The 20,371-nt window shown below is 38.6% G+C and overlaps 1 protein-coding gene across 2 annotated transcripts in view; it reads right to left on the bottom strand.

Moving 5' to 3' along the window:
• SEPTIN7 (septin 7) overlaps positions 1–20,371 on the bottom strand; it is a 79,014-nt gene that overhangs the window by 16,571 nt on the left and 42,072 nt on the right. For both annotated transcript variants that reach the window (XM_088166142.1, XM_088166145.1), the window contains exons 3-5: positions 9,051–9,157; positions 2,997–3,097; positions 2,279–2,413 (exon numbers count right to left, since the gene is read on the bottom strand). In XM_088166142.1, the coding sequence (XP_088022268.1) occupies positions 2,279–2,413; positions 2,997–3,097; positions 9,051–9,157 (343 nt within the window). The remainder of the gene's footprint in view (positions 1–2,278; positions 2,414–2,996; positions 3,098–9,050; positions 9,158–20,371) is intronic.

Genomic DNA, 20,371 nt, shown 5'->3' with positions numbered 1-20,371 from the left:
CATTAATGATAGCCAGTTTAGTCAGGCTTAAAGGATTCACTAAGAGGATTTAATAAGATTATTCTTCATCTAAAACAAATTAGTATTAGGAACATTAAAACCAGATTAATTTAGTATTGAAATTTCTGAAAACCATACATATAAGAATAAAGAAAATGTTCAAGAACACGTATTTAACTTCATTTTAACATTTTCTACCTGTCACTGATTTCACCAGTTCTTAACATGTGTCCATTAAATAGCTAACATTAAAGCACATCTATACTATAAGCACTTTATTTGGTTATCCATTCACCTCAATATGCTTTCCCTCTGCTTGCTTCAGAAAGCTATGTAGGGCAGCAATACTTGGCTGAAGGGCAGCTGGCAAAGCAGACTTTTTATAAGGCCTGCTCACCTAAGGACTTGAGAATTTACAGTGGAGACTGAAGCAGGAAATCTTTATGTAAAAATACCAAAAATGCGGAAAGATAGTGTCATCCTCACCCCATTCACTTACCTGGAAAACTCCGCCTGCCCCTCCACTCTCTCCCCACCTCTTCCACAGAAACCAGTTCAATTATTTCACATGTTTATGGCAATACTAGCTAAAAACGGTGGGTTGCATTACATGGAAGGACCTTAACTGTTACTTTTTTTAATTTCTAAATTTCTAAAGCAGGCTTTTACAAGCGCATTAAAAGGACAAGTAGAAGCAAGTTCACCTGCAAATGCTTTAATTCAACGTAAATATAATCACACATTAAAAGTGAAGAGGACACTGCTTGGTGGATTAGATGTGCTGCTGTCTGCAGAGGAAACAGGAACAAAGACTGCATCACCACAAAAACCAGATAGGAAGTGAGCTCTGTCCTTTCAGAGAGGGCAGCATCTTTAAAGAGGAAATGAATGCTAAAAGCAGCACCAATTTTCTTCATTAACTTCCTTACTGAGATGACAATTTTAAGCATTTATTCCAGGAATTGAAAAACAGCATGCAAACCTAGCACAATTTTACACCTTTTTCTTCTCTAAAAATAACATTAAATAACCATACAAGGAATATACTTTTACAGTTTTTAACCTCACAAATTTAGCAACCAAATCTTAATCTATCAGAAACATTGCTTTTCTTTTTCCTTATGAACAATTTGTACCTCCCACTAATTTAGGAAGTTCTGACAGATGGGAGTGTGGAGGGAAGATATGTTTTTTGAAGAATCTGAAAATTAGCTCAGAAATGATTGACTAACACAAGGAATCATCTTCCCTGTACTTTAATTATATTTTGGATTTTTACACTAGTAAAACAGTATGTCAAGAATTCAAGTGTTTGCACTTAAAACTGATATGCATGTTGAGCAAAACTAGCACTACACATATGCCTGTTGAACAACAACAAAATACTTAATAAAGGCAAGTCTATATAAGAAAAACTCCATCCTCTGACATTTCTTTCCATATTTGGAAGTATCTGTACAGTTCAAAATTATTAGAGCCATTCCAATGCTAGCTACAGAAGCTAAGTATAACATCTGGCATTTTTTACTGCCTGAGGAATACTCTTTAAATTCCTTCATCACTCCCTTCAACAAGTTTTACTACTTTTGACCTATACAATAGAATAGACTTAGACTTATCTTCATCTCCTGGTTTTGAAGGTGTAACTAGAGCATCTTTGACAAATTTAATCATGATAACATGATAAAAAGATACACAACCAGTGTCAGATAGTTAATCTGTACCTAATACACCCTGAAAATGCAGTTCTCGCTGTCTACCACTAGATAGAAGTCTGATCAAGTAAAAACTAAGTAGGAGTGGAAGATAACATAATAACTGAAAAAAAACCTGCAATGTCTATACTGGAATTGCCACCAGACAAAATACTACACACCAAGTGAATTATGGCATGCTTACAAGGAAGCACGAAACTTCCCATCTTCAATTTACATTAATGGGAGGAAGAATGGAAAAGAAAAATCCTGTTGCTTGACACGTGTACCAGTTTCTCCTAATGTGATCTAAAGACATCCAGATCACAAACACACGTGGCACTTGTGAATGTCTTTGTATTTTTCATTGCTAGAATTCTGTTTCTCTTGTTATGCAATTAATGTGCACTCATATTTTCCGGTATTTGGATTGCTAATGTTTGACCAGCCAAAGTAAACTCATCTTTGAAATTAAGCACTATCTGCAGGCCATTAAGAAAATCCGATTTGGAACTCAGATTGAGAAATTTGGATATTTATCTGAGATAAGAGAGAATGAAAACATAAAATACATTAATACAAACCCATGTCCTGAAGGAGCAATGAAGTATAAACAACACTGCACTCTATTATCAGGCATCTGGCGTCTGTTTACTCGAGATTCTGCATTCAGGTAGTCCTCAAATTTACTGTCAATGTAGTCAATAACTGGCTGCCAGCTGCAGAGATTACATGAATAAAAACCTGTAAGTTACATTATTTACATGAAGAAACCTGGTTTTGCTAAGAAATAGATGTTCACTATTTCCCCACAGCTTGGGGTATTCTGTTTTGCTTTTCGTTTGCTTTTTTAAAGTTAAGATATTTCAACACTGCAATCGACCAACTCTTCAATCTAAAATTGAGTTGCATAGTTCTGAAGATGCAGTGTGTGAGTCCACTGAAAAAACCTTTCAAAAAAGTCACCTTCATTATAAAAGCATTACTTAAAAACAGTAGCTAAAGGTATATGCTTCACTGATCACATCTTGTAACAGCACAGAAGACGGTTCTGTACACTGCATGTGTGGATAAAGAGCCAAATGCACCATTCAGTTTAAGGGCTGACTTCAATTAAGTTATAAAGGTACTTGGGATTTACAGTAGTTAGAAGTTTACAGCTAAATGAAAAGTTTAAAAGTGTTAGTATTTTAACTAAATATTGAAGCCTGCATTTTAAAATACGTCACAAGGTATTGTATCTCACACCCACAAAAACACAATGCAGAACTATCATGGGAGAACATACAAAGAATGTCTTACCAATTACTATTATCCACAGCATCTCCAAATCCTGGTGTGTCAACTATTGTAAGTAGTAACTGAACACCACCCTCTTTGATTAAAACTTTTGACTGCTCAACCTGTAAAATGAATACAGTAAGATTAAATTTTTAGCAGTTTAGTCATCTATCTTAAATACTGGGAAAAGCATTCAATGAATAAGAAGTCTGACAAAGAATCGCTAACTTTTCTGCTTCAGAGGTACATTGTGTCTGTGTTTTGCTTATAAAATCCCAATAATTTTACAATAATTAATTTTTTTTTAAAGAAAAAAGTCATGATTTAAATAAAGTCAGTGACAGAAGAACCTTGTAAGTATATGGGACATCTTAATATTTAAATTCCTGATTAAACAAGAAAAACCTAAATCAGGCATCAAACTTGATAAAGTTGCAAACTTTGGTCACTTCAAAGAAAATGACACTTTTCAACATTAATCCTCCCCACAAGCACCTTAGACACTTTTAGTCCTGTTAATGTATTTTTAAGAATACATTTATTCTTCAGCTAACATAATGGCTGGGAATGGAATCACAAAGTGATGGTTTCCTAATACAAACAGAATTATATTACAAAGTAATACAATCTGGCTGCAATCGGCTGCGCTAGACCTCATGTAACTGTAATGGATTGGGTTCCTGTTAGTTCAAGTCACTGATGGAAACCCACATCAGAAGGAAACTGCATCAACACAAGGAATGATGCAAGATCTGGGCATGAGAGTTCATGCCTCCAGTTGTGACCACCCATCTGCAGCACAGCTCAGGCAGCTTGCAGTGAACATGTCATCAAAAGGATTAAACATGTCATAACATACAAGATCTAGGCTAAGCAGCCCATGGACTGCTACTCCCTTCTTCCTACTAGTATTTCAGTAATTACTGATATTGCCAGTGTTTGGTCCATCTGCCTAGGAAAGTGCTGTACACCACTGTCCTATCAAGTGAGATGCACAGCAGTATGAAATGACAAACTTAGTTGGCTTCTTTCCAATTGCTCAGACATTTAATCACCCTTTTTTTTCCCTGATATTAAAACAATTCCTATTAAATCACTAGTGACACTTTTCTAGATATGAATTCAAGAAATCAGTCATGTAAGCCATTTATCCAGAACCACATGAGAGCTGGAAGACTCAAGGTGATGCCACCTTGTTGCTCATCGCTTAACATTTCTTAAGCCTCACAAACCCTAACTGAGGAGAGAAAATAAAGTTCTATTTATAATAAACCCTATCTGGATGGTCTCTTGACCAGCTCAAGATTTGAGAAATATTATTATATATATTATTATTGAGAAATATTAATAGTCTTAAGCTGTTGCATATCCCTAATTGTTATGCAAGTGAAACAGACTCTCACAGCCACACCTGAACCTTGTTGCAAACACTGCAGTCACCACTTATATGATGCAATGTAAATTCACAAGATTAACTAACAGTGCAGAAAGTCAAACTAAATCTCTCTTCCACAAGCAAAACACTGATTCCAATTCAGAAGAGAATATCTAGAATCACAGAAAACATTAACTACCGACAAAGAAAGCTTCCTATTTAACCTCTGAGTATGCAGGATGCTGTTTTTATCCACTCATCAGCAGAGATCCTACCCAAGCTGGATCAGTCCCTTTTGCTTCTAGTTCTCAAAGAGTTAATGGCTACCAGAATACTAGTCACAGAAGTATCCATGTTGAGCTGGAGTTCAAGACCACCCAATTCAAACTCCAATATGAACAGGCCTTACTGCAACGTTAGGGTGGTGTAAAAAACCAGGAATTAAAACCGACACATAACAGCCTAAGTCACCACCAAGTTACTCTTACACAAACTACAAAACTCTCATCCTTCCAAAAGCGTGCAGCTGAAAGCCATGATAACCTAGGAATACATGCACTGCTTTAGAAACATATGTTTTAATTATGGTGAGTGTATTTCCCTCCACCCTTAAGAGTTCTATCAAGAAATTTTACTGTACACAACTGATACCAGAACTCAAGACAGTAATCCCCAGCCATAGCCAACTCAGCCAAGAGCTTACTACTCACAAGCTTTATCACACAAGAGATTAACTTCTTGCATTCTTTTGGCTATCTTGCATATTGTAACCACACAACCCTCCTATTACCAAGCTCTCGGCAAGTATAAGAAACCCACAACACCTGCAAAATACTAGAGATGATAATGTTAAGAGATGTACTCTTGCCAAGAGCTACAAGGTATCAGCTTTATTCTCCAGCACAGAAATTCCCAGCAAGAACCATTAAATTATGATGGGCTCACGATGGAATGCTTTAACAAAAGAAGCAATTAATAAAACATTATTTTGAACATATGTTTATAACAAAGGAAAAGAACGGTCAAGCGATCTCAGAAATGTCACGTCAAGCATTCTCCCTGATTCTGCATGCTTATAAAATCTAAGTGCGGCTGAATTTGTGAAGTCACCCTCTGATAAATGGTCTGCAGCAACTAAATCTTTGCAGACAGTGCTAATACATTACTTTGTGGCGAGGATTTAAATCTTTTTCATGCTTTTCATGAACTCATGTAGGTATCTTACTATCAGAGCAGGGTTTTCACAAACCTACAGAACAAGAAACATTAGCTGATGAATTAAACATCCTATGCGCTCGTGCTGTGGACAATCAGACCACATTCAGAATATATTGTAAGCAGTAGATTCTACTGGTAGGAAACAGTAAATGAAGACTCTGCTACAAAGCCTCTGCAAAGTTGCATTTTTCTAACCTAAATGGATTTGTCCATACATGGTCAAAGGCACAGAAAGCAGCAACATCTGGAAAAGATCCAGAAAATCGCTGTAAACTAGTATCATTCACAGTTAAGCATCCAACTGCATCCCATCATCTGATTTACAAATATTCCCAAGGGATTCATGGAAAACATTAGTTCCAGTCTTGGAATTCAAGACTTTGTAAAAAAAGTTTCCTCCTAACAGCCATTTTCCCATGCACTCCAATCAGCTGGGTCACACCAGTCTCCTCAGCAGTTACTACACAGCATTCACCACATGGTGCTTGTTACAGCTCAACTGCTTTTTAGTGGACGAAAGATGCCTTTGCCATCCTGCATTTAAGGCAGTCAGGTAATGATCAGAGAAAACACATTTAATACCCTCTCATTTCCGACTATGTTTCCTTTGAGTTAATCTGGCACCAAATCACTTACTCTTAACTCTTTTTCTTCATTTTCTATAAGATTAATGCAAAGGACTGCCTCACAAAACTACTCCAAACTGCAATGGCTTCCAAGCCCAAACCACAGTCTGTGTTTATCTATCTATTCAAGAGCCTCTTACGCAATTCCTCATCAGTAAGTTGTTCCCACCATGCAAGAACATGTCATCATTACAACCAAGATTTGAGGATGCTCAAGTGAGGTGATTTCTCTCATCTCTACCCTACAAAACCCTTTCATCAATCCTCAACCTAGAAAGGTTTTCACTGGCAAAGAGTACAAAATCCAGTGGATCCAAACAGCAACTCCCACTGCTTATTCTTTTGTATTTGACAGGAAACACCTCCACATCATACACATTGCTACCACACACGATTTTCACACTTGTAGGGGGGAAAATTTTATGCTCACACTGACAGTGAAACAAAATAATTTCCATTTCTTTCTTAAAATGCTACACTGACTTTTCATTCATCACAAGGAACTGAAAGCAAAGTTGCATTGCAAGTATACTAAAAAAAAAAAAAACTTATTAGATAGAGCCAAAATTAGTTTCTAGAGGGGAAGATGGTCTTTAAATCTGTTTCATTCCAACCATATTATTTTCTAAGTCATGTCAGACCCCAATTCACTATTGAAAATAGTTTTGCAATCCCTTGGCCTCAAGATTTAGCCCACCCAGTGGAAGTAAGAAGAAAATGCAACGGCTTTTCAGCCTGAGCTCTGTTCAAGCCCTTTTCTTTCCCTCTCCAGCTTTACACAGGAAAAAAAAAAATCATTAAGTGAGGCTTTCTGAAAAGTATGTCTTTTTCTTAAACCAGTAAATCAATACAAATCAAACCATGCCTGATGTTCAGAATGAACAACAGATATCTAATCTTGCCACCTAACAGATGAAAGTACTTAAACTGCGTGGAATTTCTGGAATTCGAGTTTTCTTACACTGATGCACCTTTAACTACGGTGAGAACAAGTTATTTTTGAAAGATGTCTTGGTTTGGGTTTTTTTCTTGTTAGTTTGTGTACAAATTCTTCCAAAGATTCTTCCCAATGGAAAAAAACAAAAATCTTCCAAGAACAGGGAATCCAACCCATAGTTATTTAAATTAAAATTAAATGAGCATAACTTGAATTGGTTTAGCTTCTGCTAAACTACAATCAGTAATGAAATCATGCTACATCTCTCTTCCAATTAAAAAAAAGTCACCTATCTATTTGGTTTTCCAACAGTCACTGATTAGCTCAGTATTAAGTATATTATATGAGAGTTTAACTCTTCACACACCTCTTCCAATCCCACTTCACATCTCTTTCAGGTAAGCTTAACCCTTATTCAAATGGTCTGATGCCCCGGATAACAAGCTTTCAAGACCATTTTGTCAGTCTACTACGGTTTTACATTAAACTGATAAAACAGCCTAACAGATATGAACAAAGCTTAGAAACTATTAACATACTGTTAATCAAATTCTGGATGTTCAAAAGCTTTCCTCCAAACAAGAAAAAATTGATATTCTGCAATAAATTTGTTTTGTAATAGTATTCAATAGTATTCAAGCTTTAACACTGAGTTAACTGATAAGCAATACAATTTAAACTTCTCAATATGGACATAATAACTAACTTTTTCCTTCTACTGTAGAAATTATTCTGACATTGGATTAAAGAATGTCTTACCTAAAACCCCAAACAAAAAAAACCCTGAGGTCCCACAAAGCAGTAAGGACAGTAGTTTATGGCACTGGAGCTTAATTACTTGATTCCAATGAGTAAAAAAGCACTCTATTTTACAACTTCTGTTTAGCACCTTGCATACTCTCCTAACTCAACACAGGGCTTAAAGACTTCATAACAACTCTGTAATTGCCCAGTCACTTCAGCCACAGTTAAATTTTGCAGCAGGAGGAACTCTGTTGGACAACAGCAACAATGGTGAGCACCCTTGGCCCTCACCTGTACAAAGTAAGATTATCACAATCTATCTTTACCGAAGTCTTAAGCAAGTGCACATCAAGAGAGGTAAGCAGAGCTCATGCATCCTTATTAGCTGCTCAGTTGTAGAGGCAAAAAGTACCTCACAAACATAATGCTATGGGTAGTTTAGGAAATCGTTATTATTTCTCAGCATTAGCAGTTATTTTTAATAATCTTTTTATAACACAGAAAACATGCTTCTTTTCTTGAGAGAAAATATAATTGATCACTAGCAAGTTATTACACAAAACATATCGATCAACTTCAGTTTTTCAGTCTTTGACTAAATACTTCAGTTGCATCATGCACTTGCAGGAACATCGTCTTTGCCAACATCTTTACCTAAGACTAGTTCTTAAAGCCAGACAGGTCCACCCTAGTCTCTGAGGTTTCAGAATAACAACTTGTAACAGGTAAACAAGGTACCACTAAGGATACAGTCAGCAGTAGACTCACAAATACTTTTATATCCAGGACTCTACATTTCTATCAAATCCTTTAATATTTGGTCTCTAAAAGCCTGCTGTAAAACCCCAGACGGGTTTTACCGCACATCTATGTATTTCTTCAGCTTTACTCTCTATTTGAATTGATAATAAATACTACATTTTCAAAAAGTTCTGCATATACATGTGCTTTTTAATCGACAGGCAAAACACAAAACACTTCAGGGCTCCCACATTTCTATAGGCTACAGGTTTGAGAACCTGAATGTTCTGTTGTTCAGATACACTGAAAATTTCTTAGTGGTTCACATCATGACTGAATGGATCTTGAAACTTATGTGACAACTGTACATCACTTTACATTACTAAATTGCAAGTTAAAATATTCAGGCTGTTCCTTTTTTTCCCCAGACGTACCTGTACGGTCTTTTTAATTCTGTGTGAAGGACCTGGATACTCTGGGGAATACAATTCTGTTAAGAATAGTGAGTTGATTAATGTTGATTTTCCCAGTCCAGATTCACCTAGAAGGAAACAGAGCAGTTTCAGTAAAACCAGGAGTATCACATCAAATATAAACATTTAGATCTACGTTTCAAACCTGAAATAATACCTGAAAATGTGCACTGCACTCTAAGACTTTGACAATCTATCATATTGTCCACTCTCAAGGAAAACCTTTCAAATCCAACTGTCATTGTTGGGATCTATAGACAGTAATTTTTCTGATTATATTGAGTGCGTTCAGCACTTTTGTCCATTGCTCTCATTACAACATAAAAATATATTAGATTTTATACATAAGCTATCTTCCTCGTATAACTCATCATAATGCCAACAACTTAATACTTAATACAACTTACGTCTCCTTTATTTCAAATATTATTTGAGAGTCTTTATTAACAGGGAGGGAAAAAAGAAGTGAGGGCAGAAATGGGGGGAGGGAGAAAGACTGAGATTAGTTTGCTACAACAATTAAAGCCACAAGAGATAAAATGAAGTTTCAAACTACATGGTTTGCCTGGGAATTTTGTTGTTGTTGGCGCACAGAAGGGGGCTGGATTTTGGTTTTTTTGACAATTTGTTCATGAGCAACAGTAAGTCAGCCTTGCTGAAGCACCTGGAGACACTACTGCCATGACAATCCAAGTAAATACAGCTGAACAGCCCAGAGCAAAGATTACCCTCCATTTACAGCTGCACAAAGGCAAGAATTTAAGATCAATTATTTATTATTTTAAAAGAAAGTATTTTGCCTAGTTGTTTGGTTTTTTTGTTAAGAAACTACTTCAACACAATTCACATGAGTATGAGAACTACAGAAAAACGTGTAAAAATGCTGCTGTCTGTCAGTACATTGACCTAAACAGAAACAGACACAGAGACATTTGCTTTCATGCTAATAAATTTGAGGGCAAACCATGTACTTTCACTGAGGGAGGAAAATGAGTTGAACGGGGCCCATAATTGAAAGGCAAAACTTAACTAAAGCACTAATCACTCCAGCCCCAACAAATACTGTGTTGATTTGGAGACTGAACTGAGAAAACTTCCAACCCTATCTTGAGAAAAATGTCCTGGGTTAATGCAAGAGAGTTACATAACAGAAAGTAGTTAGGAACTGTCTCCCCTGCAATAGGTACGCGGGTTTCCTACACGAGCTGTCTCATACACAGCGACCATCTCGATTACAGTGATGTAAGCACAGAGTGTCTGCAGCACCGAGCAGAGCAATCTCATTAGCTACACCGTAAAGGGATTAGCAGCTGATGAAACACTGCAAAGCAGAGCTCCTGCCGGCCGTCTGCACTCTCAGTAGTGCTTGTTCTTCAAATCTCAGCCTCTTGGACAGATGAGCTAACCCTTGCTGCGAGCAACGGCTGCCCACAGCCAGGCTTATGGGCTGCGGCAGCCAAGGAAAAGGGAGATACTCAAGATAGCAATGAACACTAACCCCCACCAAGACAGGTTTATGCAAGCCAGCAAAGACATCCTTGCTGACGAGATTTCATCATTGCCCTGCAGATTTTGCCTTTTTCTGTGGTCAGATGCACGAGACACTTATGAACTATGCAGTAAACACAGTGCCTCCAAGTCTGGTTATAAAGGACAGAGGTTTTCTACTCTGCATTTGTAAGACTTTAAGGGCAGGGTCAGTGCAGCCGAGAGGCCTCTCCACCAATTCTTTCTGCAACAGAAAGAAGCTTCTGAAATGCACAGCTTTCCAATCTCAATTGTGCATCCCAGTTAAAGTTTAACCTCCATCTCACAACCTTGCTCAAGAGATACATACCGTTCCAGTTAAACTGAAGGTTTTTATCCACCCAACAGAAGCCCTCAAGAGGGTGGCTCTGATTTTGAAATGTACAAATTATATCCTTTCAGTGACTTTCACTTTTTAACTTGACCATAATCTTGCATAAGGCACCCTATTATAGTACTGAAGAAAGATTTTAGCATTAGATTCTACTTCAGTAGACAAAAAGAGTTACCCCTTCTCCCTTCTTTTCAGTTACTGCTGGTCTTAATATGCTAAAGAATTTCAGGTGAAAAACACTGGTAACAACCACCTCTCCTGAAAATGAGTGCCTGTCAAGCTGTCACTGAAATTCAACATGGAAATAAGATTTTCAGCTTCAAAACAATGGATGGAAAATCAGAAGTTTGCCCTAGATAGCTTGGGCAGCTATGGCACTCCATACAAAACAGTCCCTGAATTGCTGAAGCATTACATCTTGACAGATCTGAGGTTTGTTCCCCTCCTCACCCTTCATCTCCCTCACAGCTGCAAGGATGTGAAGACAATTTTGAGCTGAAATTAGTGGAAAAAGAGAGTATGCTAAGAATATTTATGCTCAATCTTGTTCCCAAAGGTGCCCAGCATCCTAGATACCCTTACCCACCGTGCTAACTTTAATCAGGCAGTTCAGGTTATAACAGTTTTAACTGCTACTAATAATTGAAGTATTAAACGTAAAGAGCCTGCATCAACGCAGTAATCTGGGATGCAGCTGTGCCTTTGACCAGGTAAGGGTCAAAATCTGCAACAGCAGTAAGAAGCGATAATATCAAATAAAACAATTGCACTGAAACTGTAGGTAAAATCTCTAAGTGGAACATTTAATACTGTACTATCTGAAGTCATTCTGCTTTCACTGTATTCATCAGAGGAACTCCTGTTTTATTACAGTGGAAGCAGAATGACTTTGAGAGATCAACTGTAATTGTATATTCTAGCAGCCTTTCTGGACATATTCTAATCTGAAATATTCTAATCTTCATTAGAAATATAGTGAGAAGTAAGAAAAAAACAAAAAAAAACCCAAAAATTCAAATCCCAACCAAAACAATCCCCCCAAATCCCCCCAACAAACACACACGTAATACCTTTAACTCCACAGCCAAACAAAACCCTCTATCCTTCCCAAAATTACCTAAAAGGATTGCCTACTGGAAAGGCTGGGAAATCAGCTTCCATGGATGCAACACGCTATGAATATGACTAAAAACCGCAAGGGAGAAGAGAAAACAAGTGAAATTTCATTGCCTTTACAGAAACAAAAAGATATATCCCAAAAAAAATGCATCTTCCCACTTTCAGTAAGCAATTTAGATGAGATTCTGCCCTTTCACCACTGCATGAACTGGCAAAAGGGTGCAATGTAACAGAACCTTTTCAACAGCAATAACATCCAATTACTTAATGAATTATGATGCGGTTAGACCTAGGTGCCTAATTTAGAGAGAGATATTTTAGAAATTTGTTTTTAAAAGAAGAAAAAAAGGAACACATTTATAGGGCAATCCTAAATCCAAGAGTTTAATTATTTTTGGTATCCAGGTACTGCTTTTACCTTGCCCTCCCCTCTCCTACTAAATATCTCACATAGGCTTCAAGTTCTTCTAAATATTGTTCTTTTTCCTTATTATTTTGTGTCTCACATTTATCAGCAACTTAGCGTTTCCAAATGTTAACATTTTATCAAGCTGTTTTTATAGTAACATTCAAACACATGGAGCTGGCCACTCTTGTTGGCAGAAACAAGCAAGTACTTTTACTAACATACTTTTGTGAAGGAAGGCCTTTTGTGAGCCCTTATAGAACTTGTAAAAGTTCCAACTCTTCTCAAGTCCATGAATTTCTAAATGGCTGTACAAAGAGTAGAACTCTTCTTATAAGCTTGGGTTAACAACTACCTCTTGACCATTAGCATCTCTATAGAGATGGCCCGTAGCACATCACTTTAAATTAACCTTGGATAGCAAGTTTTTCTTCTGCCAACAAAACACTGATCAAGTACTTTCCTTTTTTCCTACCCATATAAGACTAGCTGTTAACATGAGAAGGGAGACTAAGAAAAAAACCCAAAACCCAACACATTCAGTCTCCCCTTTTATATCTCAAGCATATATATCTCAAACTTCTGAGGGTCAGAGGAGACCACTGGAAACCACTGAGATGGCTTGCAAACCATGTCAATAGTCTCCAAAATAGTATTAGAGCACGTGAGTAAAGGAAATGAGCAATTAAAAACTGGAACAACGGTGTGCAATCCATGTGAATGGGGGAAAGCAGTGGTCAGGTAAAAAAATAAGTAACTAGTTCAACTGAGCTAAATAAATCTTTCACCTTCATTTCCAAATCCCTCCCCATAAATGAACCAGAAATCCCAATCTGTGATAGTGCTAGTAGATTTTCTAATGGATTAAGTCATTTCCATCAGTTCTTACTATGACTTTATTACTACAAAAAGCCTCAATCTGCCAGCATCTGCTCCCTGTGATAACAGAAGTGAATTGTTACGCTTAATGATGCTTTTTTCACCGTTCATTGCTGTTGCACATTGAGAATGTGGTGTATTTCCAGCTTCCTCCAAATTTCCAGCCCCTGCCATTCATACTCAAATATCAACAAGAAAAATGGAAAAGAAGTCCAGTCCAACCTAGCTTTCTTCCAACTTTATTTGTAACTTCTGGTGGAGACTGCAGTTTTCTCACTCATATACTGCCTCTCTCAAGAATGCATCACACTGTATCTTCTAGATACCACATGGTTCTGAAAATCCACGATCGGTTTTCTTCTATATTTTTAGGATCTTGTTTTCTAAAACTCAGGCCACAAAAAAAGCATGACTTCCATTCTTAGATTTATGACCTCATGTGAGAGCTCATTAAACATATCAAGTGATGACGGTGAGTAACCAATCTCGAACAATCTCAGCGTGCTCTCTGCATTACTTCCTACCTCTTCATTCTAAGTTACTCTCGCAGAAATAATCAGAAGTTTTCGACCCTTCGCTAACAATTACTTGGCTATCTACCAGTGAAACAGTATTTCATGCTTATGCCCTCTGCAAGTCAACTGCACCACTGGGAACATGACCACAAGCATACTTAGGAATTTCAAGTTGCTTTCCCAAGCTCTAAGTGGAACTACAGGACTGTCAAGGAACCACCCACCAGCATGAAAAATGCTTTGCAGCACTGGAAACCAAGACTTCAGTTAAGTTGCTCGAAGTGATTTGCTTCATGTATCATTACCAAGAAGATGGACTAATCTCTCTGCCACTGTCTCTATTAACCTGACACAGCAAGAACTGCAGATTCAAAAGATGCATTAGCTGCTAATTCTGATTGCTGAGAGAAGGTAACTCATCCCAGTGGGACTTGTAGCCCATTACAGACAAGCCACCAAGTAGGTCCTGTGGTAACCAGGTTTCTACAAATTGCAAGGGGTTTTTGGAAGCTTCCACCGCGTTTTAAGTAGACATCTGTATTTAGAGTTCCTTGATGCAGTCAAACATAAGCTGCAGTTGCTTCACTGCTTTCTCAGAATGAAGATATATAACAGTGCGTTTTTCCTGTGATGAAGTGCATTTGACAGCACATTTGATATTCACAAAGAGTAATTACAATGGGATCAAATTCGACAGAAAAATGCTGTACTTCTCCACAACCTACTTATACAGAATGTTTACATCAAGGCATATATTATTTTTAGCTGGTAAGCACAAGTTTTTCTTGGAATTTTTCCATTTTATAAATTCTAATTATTGTGACAGTTTTTGCTTAAAATATAATCCCATTAGTTTGATGCTGGTGACTTAAAGAAGGGTAAAAAGCTAGTCAGAAGGCATACAAAATAATGTACTTCATCTTCTTTCATCCTTGTACAATTCACAGTTTATGTGCACGACAGCATCTGTAGCTTTATGCAAATGTGCAATGGCTTTGATGGCACTGTAACATACAGGTTTTTGCTTTTATACAGAAGGGAAGCTACACGAATAATCAGAGAACCTGAACTACAATGAGTGGTATGATGGAACAATCCTCTTGCCGAGGGGAATGATGCTCTGCCACATCATTATAGACAACGACAAAAACTGAGACTACAAGATGCTTTTAATTTCAAGTCTGATTTTAGAAACTTTTATAAAGGCTAGTTCCTGTCTTCAGTGCTCTACAAAATATAAACCAACATTCCAGCAAAAATTTATGAACATCCAAATGAAACCAGTTAGGAGGATGGGAGCAGAACCATGCTGCGCCCACTTATCTACTTTTCTATGTAGCATGGTGTCATGTGAAATCTTGCAAATGATCAATTTTGTCTTTTATAGACATCTATAAGTGGAAGAAAGCCAAAGCTCCACCATTTCACAACTTGAATGTGAAGCATAAATTATGGAAGCAATGTATGTTAGTGTCGGGGTTGATTTTTTTCCCTTTTCTTTCTGTGGAATTTTTCCCATTGTTATGCTAAGACTTTGTGGCTGCACCCTGTCTCAGATAGCTAGTAACAGTTTCTCTCGCAGGGAGTGGGGAGAGGGGGAACACCAGAAAAGGAGAGGTGGGGCAGGGGCCTGGGCTCTCGCTCTCCTGTGGAGCTGGGGGAAGACAGCCAGTGCTGCTACCCAGCACCCTCCCCGCCATCCCAACGCCGGGAGCCACGTTCCCTGCTGTCAGACATCGCTCTGCTGCCTGCCCCCTTCATCCTACTGCCTCCGGGCACTCTGCCGAGCACCACGACCGACACCGTGAGGGGGAGTCGCTCCTCCATCCCCCTCACCCCTGGGCCGCCGCCGCCATCACCCAGCCCCTTCAGCTGAGCGAGACCTGCCCTGCCCACAGCACCGGGAACTGAGCGCAGGGAGAGGGAATCTGTGGCCAAAAAGGACTGGAACTGAGCTATACTGTTCTGTTTTGTTGTCAATTTTTATAGCTGCTGTTGTTTCTTTAGTTTGCCTTGTTAGATATATTAGTAAAGAACTGTGATTCCTATCCCCCCTATCTTTTGCCTGAAAGCCCCTGATTCCAAAATTATAATAATTGGAAGGGAGGGGGTTGCACTCTCCATCTCAGGGAAGGGGCTCTTGCCTTTTCTTAGCAAATACCTGTCTTTCCAACCAAGACATGAAGCCACAAAGATGCTCCTAGCAAAACCGAGTGTCCGGGTTTGAAAAGACAGGTATGTGCTAGGGAAGAGCAGGGCCTTCCCTCGAAATGGAGCTAATAAATCCCTCCCTCTGATTTAGTATAATTTCGAAATTAAGGGGCTCTCAGGCAAAGATATGGGGGTAGGAACAGTTCTTTACTCGTATATCTAACAAGACAAACAACACGACAACGATGAAATTAACAAGCAGCAGAACAGTAACCCGGCTCCAGTCCTTCTCGGCCGCAGGGCCCTCCCCTGCGCTGCAGTTACCAATGGCGGGCAGGGGCAGGGCCCGCGCAGCTGCAGGAGCACCGGGGGGGAATGGCGGCGGTGTGCCAGATGGGAAGAGGATAGAGGAGAGACCTTTGCTGACGGTGTCGGTCCCGGTGCTCAGCAGGGTGCTTGGAGATAGCAGACTGAAGTGAGGAGACAGCGGTGAGGGGTCCAACAGCAGAAAATATGGCTCCCGGCATTGGGATGGCAAGGGTGTGGGGTAGCGGCGGCGGTCGTCCTCCTCCGACTCCATGAGCAAATGGGGCAAGCAAGTTCGTTCCCCTCTCCTTTTCTTGCTTCTGATCTCTCGGTTTTTTTCCCCTCCCTTCCCTCTATCACTAACCATCCCTGCTAGGGCCTAGCCATCTTCGCTTCCTAGCATGTCAATAGGGAAAAATTCCACAGAGAGGAAAGGGAAAAAACCAACCCCCAGCACAGAGGAACAGAGAAGTCTAGCAGCAATAAATTAATTTCTGCCTGTCAGCAACTACATCAGCAGCAACATAATTTCAGCATTCAGGATACAGCAAGATAATTTAATCAATTTTCTTAGAGCAGAATTTAAAGTGCAATAACTAAGGGCAGACTCTTGGCATATCGTTCTTGTCACAAATGACATTTAAATAATTCAGAAAAGCCATTAACCAAAGCCATTAGGGATGGGAAATACCTCAGAAGAATATTGCAACAGATTCTACATAGCATATTCCAAGTACTATTTTTTCCTCTCAAAGCAGAAGCAGGTCTAGCTTTCCACAACTGACAGATTAGAACTGCCGTGGTTTAACTTCACAGGTGAAATTTTGGCTACTGCCAAGAGAAATGGTCCCCTACTCCCAATCCAACTCTTGCACTAAAACTCACAATGCACCATGTAAGGCAAGAAGTGATCCAGCAAACGAGGGCATACAGGGCTTCAGAATGGAAAAATGAGGGGAAGATGACAGAGAGATGAGCCAAGTCAAATTCGCTCCTCTCTTTTTGGAAACAAGGGTATTTGACTAATCTGCATTTTAAAAATTGGACCTCTTCTCTGTCACAAAAGAATCACCAACAATTCACAAGTCAAAGAATTTGTGGCACTTCCTAAAGAAAATCGTATATCCTCTAATTGCATATACAGGGATTTGCTCCTGATAAACAGTGTCTGCAAAGTAGCCGTTTAAAACAAGACATGTTACGTAATTTAACATGAGGCCCGGGAAGCAATCTTTCAGCATTTTGGACAAAAACTTGCCGTCCAGTAAAACTAAGGAATCAAACCCACAAGCTTCTCTTCACTACTTTTAGTTCTTCAACATTACTGCAGATGACAAAAACACCCCATGGCACTTCCACTCATATCTAGTACCAAGAACACCTGAAATGCAACAATCTGAGCTTCAGAATTACAAGCCCACTATTAGCAGCTGCAGTCCAAGCTCGCCAAAGCTTACCTTGCTTTGTTTTGTTAGGTGAAAAAAAACTCCTGTGTCTGATTAAGCTGTAGTCATACTATAATGCCGCTTTAGAGACATTACAAGCAACAGGAAGTTGTCAAAATTGACCTACATGGAAAATCTGAATGCACAAGCTCTCTGTGAAGTAACTGGGTTAAAGAATTCAACTGGAAACGACAGAAGCTGCAGAGTTCCAGGACAAATCCTCTACGGAGAAACCTCATAACCAGGATATACCTTAAATTTTCACAGGCTTTTACAAAGCCAAAATAAAGAGCCTTCACGAGAGAAAAAAAACCTTATTGCTTCAAAAATCAAAGCAAGAGGAACAGAAACTGTTGTGAAAAATGATAAAGCAGGATGCTCTGTTTAAGGCAAGAAAGCAAGCATCTGAGACCACCACTGCTTGGGAGGAAACAAATATACATTTAGAGAAAGCTGCAGAGCTGGACTTACTCTCTAGAGGCAAATACAGGGATACACAGAATTGAATTCCCTAATTATTTAAAAAGAAAAGAAGAGGGAAGATTATAGGAACATGAAATTTGTCATCTCTATGTTCCTCCTGACAACCAATTGTACAGCATTTCCAGTAAATATCTGCTAACATTTGCTGACTAAAGAATGAAAGATATATTAAAGAACAGAGATCACAGATAAGTCACAGTAGGCTCTTTCATTACTTGGACAGAAACAAAACTGACACTGCTATCAAAATGCTAATGAAAAAATAAAGAGTGATGGGATTTACTTAATCTTTAAGATTAAAACACTAGGTACAGACAGATACAGGGTCAACATCTCAGAGTGTGGCATGCATGCAACTCAAGAACAAGAAGCTCTGCACATCAGCTTGAGCAAAAGGAGAGAAAGGTGAAGCACTTGAGGCAACTTCCTGAAAACACCGTCTAAGGGATACATCTAAGGCATGAGAATCACAGTAAATTTCAGAAGGACAAAAAACAAAATTATTTTTACATGGAACCTGATGAGTATCTACAGAAGAGGATAAAGAGCACTTAGATTTAGTTACTCAACACTTCATCAGCTCTTACACGAGAACAAAATAAAGCTGCTACTGGAAGTATATTAAACAAATCCACAAAACTTTGTCAGAGGACTTAATTTAGAACGTTTCTTGTGGTAGTAAAAATTTCTTTCAATACGTCATACCTTTCCTCTTCATGCCTTCTCTCTTTAATATCCCTGTAAGCACTTTTTATAGCTGGAAACTATGTTATGACAAACCCCTTAACTGCTACAATTGGCAGCTGGAAGATACAGACAGCTAGACAGAGTTCTGAAAATTCACCCCAGTGATAAGATTTTTTTTTGCAATAAGGAACGAGAAATTAGGGCAATGTTGTTTGAAAGTTAGGATAATTCTGCTGCTTTGGTCTGGTGTTAGCCAACCAAGGAGTAAGAGGATCACAGAGATGTGCAATCCTGGATACATTGCTGCCACTTTTAAGAAACCTTGGAAAATCATACTTTTGTTTCCATAAGACAGCCTCCACTGGAATTGTAAAAATGGGTATTTTAGCTCTAAAAAAGGGGAGAGGAAGGCTGGAATAAGCTTGTGTCAAGACAACACTCTTTTTTATATGGTAACAACTGTTTTGCTTAAGTGCTAAGCCATTGTTTCCAAACTGCTGCCACCATTGTTCAGTTTTCTAATAATGACTTAGAAGAAAACTGAGCTGCTTTTGTAGCCAGCAATAGTAGCAAAGTAAAAAAAAAAACGGATAGGTCTGATAAGGTGATATCCTAGGACCTGTCTAGAGTGCTTGCTATGTTTTGCATCAGATAAGCCTGAAGGACAGACAGGGGAGGTGAACCACGACTCTCCTTCTGAAATTCCTGCCAGCTACAGAGGACACAGCCCAGAGCCAAGGACACTGAATCTGGTAAGCCTTAGGCTTGTTCTTTACCGAAGGTGAGAATGAAACACAATGAGGCATTATTAGTCAAAAGAGATACAAAATATAATTCTTAAAATGTTTTTTCACATAAATTCTTAAATCACTTAGTTGAATACCATCCAAAAAGAAACCCTAACATGTAAGTAAGTGAAAATCTGACATGCTCTTTTCTGCCTCACTGCCTGCTGAGTTGCAGCTGTTGTGTTCTGCTCTGCCTGGCACTGACGTAGCAGAAAAGTGGTGAACAAATACTTGTCAGTAGTCAATTTCCTTTAAGTTAGCAACTTCATATATATTCCACACTTTTACGGGCAGTATATGTCTCCAAGACCTAAAAAATAAAGAAATCTTGCAATTTCTTCTTCACTACAATGTAATGGTATCCCTCTAAATTAACCTTTTTAATACAAAACATGAGTTTCACCTCATCTTTTATTTCAGTATTTATGCTACACTAAGGCTGAGTTGCACTGTGGATTTCAAAGTTATTTGCCTCTATAGGGCTAGAAGGACATGAAACAGTAATAATTTCTATATTCCTTAAATTAGAATACAAGGATACCACCTTTGCAGTATTATGCATTTTTGTTTCATCCAAACTTCAAAATCTGAATTGAAGAAGTCTAATGTTGCTCTCTCACAGCAAAAATCTTCCCACATCTC

This window comes from Sturnus vulgaris, chromosome 1 (genome assembly GCF_052056855.1).
Source record: "Sturnus vulgaris isolate bStuVul1 chromosome 1, bStuVul1.hap1, whole genome shotgun sequence".
Taxonomy (NCBI): Eukaryota; Metazoa; Chordata; class Aves; order Passeriformes; family Sturnidae; genus Sturnus; species Sturnus vulgaris.
Note: the sequence above shows the minus strand (reverse complement) of the source record. Positions and strands in the feature narration are given on the sequence as shown.